Source organism: Pinus tabuliformis, chromosome J (genome assembly GCF_031772625.1).
Source record: "Pinus tabuliformis cultivar Carrire ecotype Pingquan chromosome J, CPIR1, whole genome shotgun sequence".
In the NCBI taxonomy this organism is placed as follows: domain Eukaryota; kingdom Viridiplantae; phylum Streptophyta; class Pinopsida; order Pinales; family Pinaceae; genus Pinus; species Pinus tabuliformis.
The window spans coordinates 171,653,358-171,662,466 of NC_142295.1; the positions used below are offsets into that span (position 1 = coordinate 171,653,358).

A 9,109-nucleotide genomic window follows, 5' to 3' on the forward strand; every position below is an offset into this window, starting at 1 on the left:
CCCTATTAGGTGGTTTCAACCTCTAAGGGAGTGATAGGTCCATGGTACATCCATCAAGTGGCAGGTGTCATGTGATATGCTGATGGAACAAAGTGGGGCGTTAGGGGAAGGCTCCAAGCCACATGCCATAGAACAAGGGTAGCTAAGATAAGGGAAGCCCACACTTGGGTGTAGGAATGTAGGAGGGAGCAATCATGGTAGATGAGTTACCTCGACCTTTGTTTTTCCACCTTCTGCATATGCCTTTTGCCTTTTATTGATTTTTCTTTCTAAAATTGCTCAGGGCTCTAAGGGATGAGAGCATGATGCGAGTGATATAGCAATGACTATCCCCTTGAAGTTGGAAAGTTCATCACCCACTAGGGGTTGGGACAATCATGGTTTCCTTAATGATGCAGGGGCCCAATAAAGGGGGCCCTAGGAACCGCAGTGATGGCCATAATGATGGGGGTAGAGCTCAAGTTTGGCTTTTTTCCACATGCTAAATTTGTATGTCACGACCATCTTTTGCATTTTATAGTACATTCCAGTTGAGAGTGGCCAAATTATGCTTTTACTTTTCTTTTCAGTTGCATCAACTTCCGTGGCATCGTTCTAGGCTTGACCCAAAGTGTGGACAAGGGGAGGGGGAGGCTAACTCCTTGTGGACCTAATGGACAAATGTGGACCCGGATGGGAATGACTCAGGTGGCTGAGATGGTGGCACATTGAGCTATCTAGAGGTTGCAAGGGGCTGCTGGTTGCCGGTTGAGGACCATCAAGGAGAAGAATTTCTCCTGTGGATATCACCCATGATTAGTGGGTAACAGGACCCTGACATTAGCTAGGCCAACTTGGGGAGCAACAACATAGGGTGATATTGCTTGAGGACAAACGATTTTTTGGCGGGGAGGACTGTAATATTCCCAATTTTGTAAGTGCAAAATCAGTGTTGAAAATATCAGTATTGGCAAAATATCGGTGAGGGTCCAGAAAACATCTTATTGGCAATATCGACAAACATAAAATGCATAATATATTCATTTTTTTCTTTTTTTTCTTTTCTTTTCAGACTTTTAAACATATAAATCAATAACAACATGAAATAAACACGTTGGCACATAAATATGAAGAAAGCACTGATATATATGATGTAGTGGATGTAAAATAAAAATGATACATCAGAGGCGATACCAAATCCTGCTGTTCCCTGATAATTGTCCAATGAAGGACTCAAATGTGGAGAACCAATACAAAATAACATCACATATATAAAAGTATCTCATCATCATGAGTTATATGTTACAAAACAAATAAAACTAGCAGCTATCTATTTGAGATCAATGCCCTCTCTGTGGCAGCTATCTTTTTGTCTTTTTCATCAATGGTTGTATAAGCTCCGCACTAGAAACTGTACAAAGCATTACATCATGTCTAGGGAGTCTAGCTAGATGGTATTTCAATTGCGTAACCCCTCCTGCCATCTTGGTCCCACACAATTTGCATGATAGATATGCCCGATTTGTCCCACCATCAGGCTCCCCATACTCCCAAAATGGGTCTAAGGCTTTTGGCATATTTGTAGTGAACTAATTCAAACCTAGGGCACCAAAAAAACAAAAAATTGGCATTAAACACCCCAACACAAAAAATAATAAGTAATAACCACCTCATTTAAAAAAATATTTTTTTTACTACATTATTTGCAATGTGAATGAAAAATGGCAATAAGAGGGTGCATAAGAAAGTTTTAAAAAAATGAAGCTTGCTGTCCAAATATGGAGAAAACCCTTGCATTGGCTCATGGGCATAAAAATCATAGCAAATGGAAAAAAAACAAAAAAGCAAAATGTTGGTAGGCAAAGAGGCAAGCACACATAACCCCAAATCTATGAAAAAAATCAATAACATAGGGGTTTTTAAGAACATACCTGTTAATAGAAGAAATGAAGTTTGTCTTACTGATCTTCAATCTTTGATCCACAAATGTTTTTTAGTTGGTGGTGATAATGGTTGTTTGATCCTCAATCCCTCCTTGAAAACAACCACAAAGCCCTTCTCCTTCCTTCTCGAAGACTAAGAAACCAAAATGAGCAAATAAAACCACTGAAATCGCTTTTCTAGCCGTGACCCAGCTTGCCCGACGATATTTGATGTCGTAGTGCGATATTTCGTCGAAATATTGCAATATTTTCAGGTAAGAAAATATCGCGATATTTTCTCAACGATATTTTGGCTTGGCGAAAATATCGCGATATTTCTGAATATTGCCGCTATTTCGGTGATATTATCAACACTGTGCAAAATTGCTAAGGTGTATACCCAATTTTGGTAAAAAGGGGGGAAATATTATTTTTATTAGAAAGTGCGACAAAATAATATTTTATTGGAAAAGGGAGGAAAATATTATTTTATTAAAATGGTTGCAAAAGTCACTAAGTGGAAAATGGCCCCCACCAATAAAATAATATTAAAAAGGAGTCAAGAAGGATGGAAAGAAAATATAAAAGGAGGGATTCTTTTGGTGGGCATCTTTTGACTATTACACTTCTCATTTCATCTTATCTTGGAGTTGTTTAGCACAAGGGCCAAAGTGTTGTTTAGCACCAGGAATTCCAAGCGGAATTCCACCCTCATTTCGGAGAACATCGAGTGTCTCCCTAGTGAGGTTATTTGGGGAGTCCAATTGAAGATTTCCACAAAGCTTATTACAGGTGTTCACCCAGTTTTGCACACTTCTTGGGCGTATAGGCAATTCGATTTACACATTGGAGGATCAACTATTGTGGGTTGGAACTTAGCAGTGAAATAGGAATCGCCGATTCCGGCGATTAATCGCGAGTGCAAGTCTGATCGGTGGCAAAAAGTTCCGTTTCGAATCTGGGCGAGTCAACTCGCATTGACCGAGTTTAACTCGTGGTCAATGCGAGTTTGACTCGCGATTTATGCGATTTCTGCGATATCTGCCGTTTTTAACGAGTCCCGCCAAATTCAATAGGGTTTTCGCCGTTCGACGTCAGTTCCGGTTTGCCGCGTTTGCGTTTATAACATTCCCACATCGGTGAATTGTTTAACTGTTTAATGGTGATGAATTGTTTATAACATTCCTGCATTCGAACGACGAAGCCGCATTCGAACGACGAAGCAGTGAGCACAGTCCCTGTCGAGTCTTGTGAAACTCAGGTCACAGTTTGCAACTTCATTAGTGTGAGGTATGCATCAATAATAAGAAGCATTGCATCTATTCGAGTGTACATTGCTTCTCTTCTCTGAAGCGTCACATTTATTCTTGAGTGGTTCGCTAGACTCTTTATGGCTCGTATTATGGGTAGCTTGCATCGCATTTGATATACTTTGTATACTTGGTGTGACCCGCATTTAGAGGCTTGCGTTAATCTCTGTTACATTGTGTAAGTAATCTTGATGGTAGTGAGTTATATGACTGTGACAATTGGCTTTGGTATGCAGTGTATTCATAACAGTAACCCTGACCTTATGATATTTGGTATGGAAGTGAGTATGTTGCATTAATACTTATTCTTGTGTTGCATTAATAGACTAAAACCTTACAGTTTTGAGCTATCTCTGAGTCTGGTTCTTATTACATCACTTTAGCACCCAATATTTGTGAACATGGGTCCAAGCTTAAAACTGTGCCTCAAGGACTGAGCCCTCCAACAAATCTGAGCCACAATTCTGTTCCTAGGTGACTGTTCCAAGTAGCACCAAGTCTGAGCTTGAAGCAGCTACAGGTGAATGTAATTTAATTAAGTCTGCAACAATGATCACAGGTAATTCCGAGCTATGAGCTATCTCGTATCTCCAAAGTTTGATGACTGTCCACTCTGGAATCTGCAATAGGATGCTTTCACAAAACAGGTCCGAGGTATGTAAGTTGAGAGGAATGCTCTGTCATTGAAATACACTCCCTAACACCAGATCCATGATTCCATACACTGCTGATTCAAGTTTCAACAGAGACCATATTTCTACCAGCAAAACCTGAATACTGTACAAGCCTACAAGGCTTCTTTCATGACTATCTTGGTTCACACCAGAGGAGTGAAATGTATGAGAATTTGATCCATATACAGATGACCAATGCTCTACCCATACTACCCAGTCAGAGTTACAGATATGAGTGTTTTGTCCATCTGTCTGCATTTACTTTTTTAAATTTCTAGCATATTTTAAATTTTTGGATGATTTTTAAATTTGATTTTTTGTTGTCTTTCACAGGAGCCACAAATTAAATAGAAGCCGGACTCCAAATCTTAATAGAAGCCACAAATTAAACACAAGTTCAAAGCAACAACAATGCCGAGAGAGAAGGACTTTGCTTGGGCTTATTGTGACAAGATTCCTCGAAAAGCCTTGCTCCTTTGTAAATTTTGCAAAAAAGAATGCAGTGGAGGCATTTATAGATTCAAGTTCCACCTTGCAAAAATACCTGGCCATGATATAGGTATTTGCACCAAGGTTGACGACAATGTCCAATACCAAGCAGCCTTGGCCCTTGATATGTTAGAGCAGCATAATGCCAAGAAAGCAAAGCAAAATGCTGAAATAGGAAATGTTGGAGTTGATACTTTTTCTGCCACTAGCCCCATGTCACCTCAATCTGTTGAATCCTCAATGCCGTTCCCAAGTTTTCCACACATGCCTCCAAGTCAAACTCAAAGCCATGCCGGTCCTTCAACTCCTTCCTTCAACACTGGAGGTGGAAACATAAACACCTTTTTTGCTCCCCGCACAAAACCCGGTTCCCAACCTACCTTGGATGGCACTGGTTGGAAAAAAAATATCTATAGTCAGGCAAGGAAGGCCATTGCTAACTTTTGGTACTATTCTGACATACCTTTCCACTGTGCCAGAAGTCCTTATTGGCAAGCTATGATTGATGCAATTGCTGCTGCAGGTCCAGGGTTCAAAGCCCCTACATCAGAGAGCCTTAGGACAGATATGTTGTTAGAGAGTGTTGAAGATGTCATGCTTGTGCTAGCTGAGTTTCGTTCATCATGGGTAGAAATAGGGTGCACCATCATGAGTGATGGATGGACAGATCAGAGGAATAGAACTTTAATAAATTTCCTTGTATCTTGTCCCGCAGGCACAATGTTTCTCAAGTCAGTGGATGCTTCAGATAAGGTTAAGACTGCCCAACTTATCTGTGAAATGATGGAGGAAGTCGTTCAAGAAGTGGGAGAAGAAAATGTTGTACAAATTGTCACCGATAATGCAGCGAATTATGTGGCTGCTGGTAGACTTTTTGAGATGAGGCACCCCACTATTTTTTGGACCTCTTGTGCTGCCCATTGCATAGATTTAATGCTTGAGGACATTGGTAAGCTTCATTAGATACATGAGGTTGTGGAGAAGGCAAAATCCATAACCAAATACCTATACAACCACACTATTGTCCTAAACACTATGAGAATATACACTGAAGGTAAAGAAATTGTTCGACCTGCAGTGACTAGATTTGCAACAAATTTCATATCTTTGCAATCTGTGGTTGAGCAAAAGATAAATCTGAAGAGGATGTTCTTGGGACCTGATTGGATGGGATCTAAACATTCCAAGACCACTGAAGGCATCGAAATTGCTGCACTTGTGTTTAATGATGGCTTCTGGAAAGATGCTGAAGAGATTATTGCTGTGACGGAGTCCCTTGTTAGAGTTCTCAGGTACTTTTAGTCTTTTAACTTTTTCATTTTTTAAATTTCATTTCAAGCTTCTTTTTATTTACAATGTTTCATATTTCTTTAAATTTGAATGCTTGAACTTTCAGGATGGTTGATGGTGACAAACCCGCTATGGGTTACATTTATGAGGCGATGGATCTCGCAAAGGAGGCCATCAAAAGAAGATATGGGGATGAGGAGACAAAGTATATGCCTCTTTGGGACATTATTGATGCACGTTGGGATAGGCAATTGCATTCCCCTTACATGCTGCTGGGTACTTCTTAAACCCACAATATTTTTATGATAAGAGAAAATTTAATGAGGATGGGGAGGTTGGCAGAGGACTTATGACATGCTTGGAAAGGTGCTTCCCTGATCCAGAACAACAAAGTCGTGTCTTTTCCCAACTACAAGATTATAGGACACCATCTAAATTGTTTGCCTATACCAGTGCTATAAGACAAAGGTCAAAGATGTTGCCAGGTACCCAGCTTGAAGGCTTCATCAATTCATTAAATTTGTTTAAACTTTATTTTGTATGTTAAATGTTTTATTAAATTTTCTTTTCTTTTTAAGTTTTTACTATTTACTAATTTGGTACTTCTAGTCTTCTACTCACAAACCCTTACCACTTGCTAGGTCTTTGGTGGCAAAACTTTGGTAGTGATACGCCAGATTTGAAGAGATTTGCCATTCGAATCTTAAACCAAGCATGCAGTGCTTCAGGTTGTGAACGCAATTGGAGCATGTTTGAGAAAATACATTCTAAGAAGCGCAACCGATTGACACAAAAGCGCTTGAATGACCTTGTATTTGTCCATTACAATCTACGACTTCGCAACAAACAAATACAAGGTGAGATTCGAGAGCTTGAATTTGAAGGTTTCATAATCTAGTTCGTACTTTAAAAGTTTAAAGTTCAAACTTCAAAGTGAAATTTTAATTCACATTTCAATGTCTCATGATAATGACAGGTATTGATCATTCACCAATCGACCTTGAAGAGTTAGATTTGCAAGCTACAAATGCGGCAGAATGGGTTCAATTAGATGAGCCTCCTCTTTTCAGCCTTCATGACTTGGAGAACTTTGAGAGTCAAGCAAGCGAAGGAGTGGGAGGAATCGCTTCTAGTTCTCACTCTTAAGAGTGTCAGACTCTTAGTTGCTGATTTTTTTCTGATTAGTATGCAGTTTTTAACTTTTTTGTAAACTTTTAGAAGCATATGCTTCTAAGGACTCAAGACTCAGTGCTTTGGATCATGTGTGGACTCATAACATATATGAGATACTTATTTATTCATGATATTTTGGACATCTATTGATATTATGCATTGTTTGGACATACCTTTACCCAATATTAATGAAAAATGGTTTTTTTAATTCAATATGTGTATATTTTTATTTAATGAATTTCCCGATTTTTTCCCGATTTTTTCCCGATCCGATTAAAACTCTTCGCTCTTTTGCCTCGCCGATTTATTGCCGATTCCGTGTCTGGTAACATTGGAACTTAGACTACTTTGGAGGTGGTTTTCTCCTTTGATGCAAGTGACTTTGTAGTGGATTTTCAGGGCTGGAGATTAGCATTATTTGTGGGGCGAATATCTTATTTCTGGTAGTGCGCAGAGCTCCTGAGTGAAAGCTTGCACATGGACAAAAGGAGGGTAGTTTCCGGAGGAGCTTAGACTGGAGAAAAAGGTAATTTCCAGAGGGTATTTTGTGGAGGATTTCAGTGGCGCTTCAACAGAGGATTTGGGTACAACATATTAGAGATTTTCTTGTAGAGCATACAACTAGCCTGGGAGGATAATTCACACTATTTGGGGCTTCTAGGTTGACTAGGATCAGCCCAAGATTTTTATGGGGTTTTGTGGGTATTTGGAGGAGAGGCCATAGCTGAAGTTTCAGAATTTTCTGAGCAATATACAAAGCAGAAATATAATAGGGTTTATAGCCTACTAGAGAGCCATTTGCACCATTTTGGAGGGAATTTTCATCATTTGGATTCAACCTAAACCATTTATGGGGTTTTTCTGGGTTTTGGGAGAGGAATTCAGAGTTGAAATTTCAGAGTATTCTGGGCATTATCTTGAGTATAACATCTAGTTCTATTTGGCAACCTGTAGCAGATTTTCTGGAGCCATTTCAGTAGTTGGGTCAGCAAGATTTCACTTGGGGTTTTCCTAGTTTGTATTAGCAAGCCTAGGTTCCATTGTTCTTACTCATTATGTACCCAGATTTCCATTGATTAATAAAATGGCTCAATTATTCTTCTCATTTTCTTTGGTGTTCCGATTTGTGTGCTTGCTCTTTAATTTTGAATTGTTGTTTGTAGTTCATGTTTTTAGTAATTACTATTATTTTCCAATTAGGAATATCACATCCTTCCTTGTATCTCAAAGTTAGTCAAGTTAGAGACATTTTCTTCAAAAACAATGCTACATTTTACAATTTTTCCTTTGTTAATGAATGCTTTGAAGTTTGGACAATAACTTCAGGTTTATCTAATTTTCTTCCTTGTATCTCAAAGTTAGTCAAGTTAGATAAATCTCTTTCAAGTTTTTTATTTCAATTTCCTAGCAGAATGAATCAGTTTATCTTGGTTTCTGCTATTAGCCTGACTCCAATTCATTTCTTGATTCAGAGGCATCTGCTAGAGTGCACATGCAAAACTATGTAGACACATCAGCACCTGTTATACAATATGTTGACAACCTCTTCCATTCAAGGAATTTAGGTACAGATTGGTGAGTTCTTCCTCCACTGGACTTAGAGGAAGTGCCTGCAGAAATGTTAACACTAGAAATTATGTACTTGCTATAATACAATTGCTAAAGTCTTACAGCAATAATCACTGCAAGTCCCTTGATCCAGAATTTGGAATGATATTTGGAAAGATAAAGAGTTTAACTGGCATACAATTATTAGTAGTTTGCTTAAACTCAACATTTGTGGCTTCAAAAAAATTTCATGAGAGGAATAAAGCTATAAGCTGGTTGACTATATGAGAACAGATCAAAGGCGTGGAATATGTCTCTTATTACTAAATTAAGGCTGCTTGAATTTTCTTTTTATGTCTTCATTCTTTTACATGCTGAATACGCTTCTTCAAGATCGATTGGTCTTTAGGCAATTTTCTATCCAACTTTGCATGCATCCTTTAATATTTTGTCCTTAAAATCAATTGCATATATGTGATTTGTATATGAAGAATGAGAACATCATCCCAAATGTCTTGTGGAGGATATTGTGTGCTTTGCTTTTAGCTTATATTCATAAAAATCAGTTTGTAAGATGATATTTAATGACTAAAAAGTCAAGCATTTAAGGCTATTTAAACTTTTCTGACCTAAGATAACTGTCATGAGAACCTTTATTATCTCATATTAGAGAATTAAGATCGTAGTTTGTGTGAGATGTAATTACATCATACGTTTAATGTGG

The 9,109-nt window shown here is 38.4% G+C and overlaps 1 protein-coding gene and 1 long non-coding RNA gene across 3 annotated transcripts in view; both read left to right on the forward strand.

Annotated features, from left to right (window-relative positions):
- The window catches only part of LOC149226216 (accelerated cell death 11-like), a 221,342-nt gene extending 212,603 nt beyond the window's left edge, over positions 1-8,739 (forward strand). For both annotated transcript variants that reach the window (XM_089377448.1, XM_089377447.1), the window contains one exon: positions 8,310-8,739. Coding sequence is in view for 1 of the 2 variants with exons in the window: in XM_089377447.1 (XP_089233573.1) it covers positions 8,310-8,416 (107 nt within the window). In the remaining variant the exon portion in view is untranslated. The remainder of the gene's footprint in view (positions 1-8,309) is intronic.
- Positions 5,999-6,810, forward strand: LOC149226217 (uncharacterized). Its single transcript, XR_016247628.1, has 2 exons — positions 5,999-6,521; positions 6,641-6,810. It is a non-coding gene; the product is annotated as an uncharacterized LOC149226217 (long non-coding RNA).
- Positions 8,740-9,109: the final 370 nt, after the last annotated feature.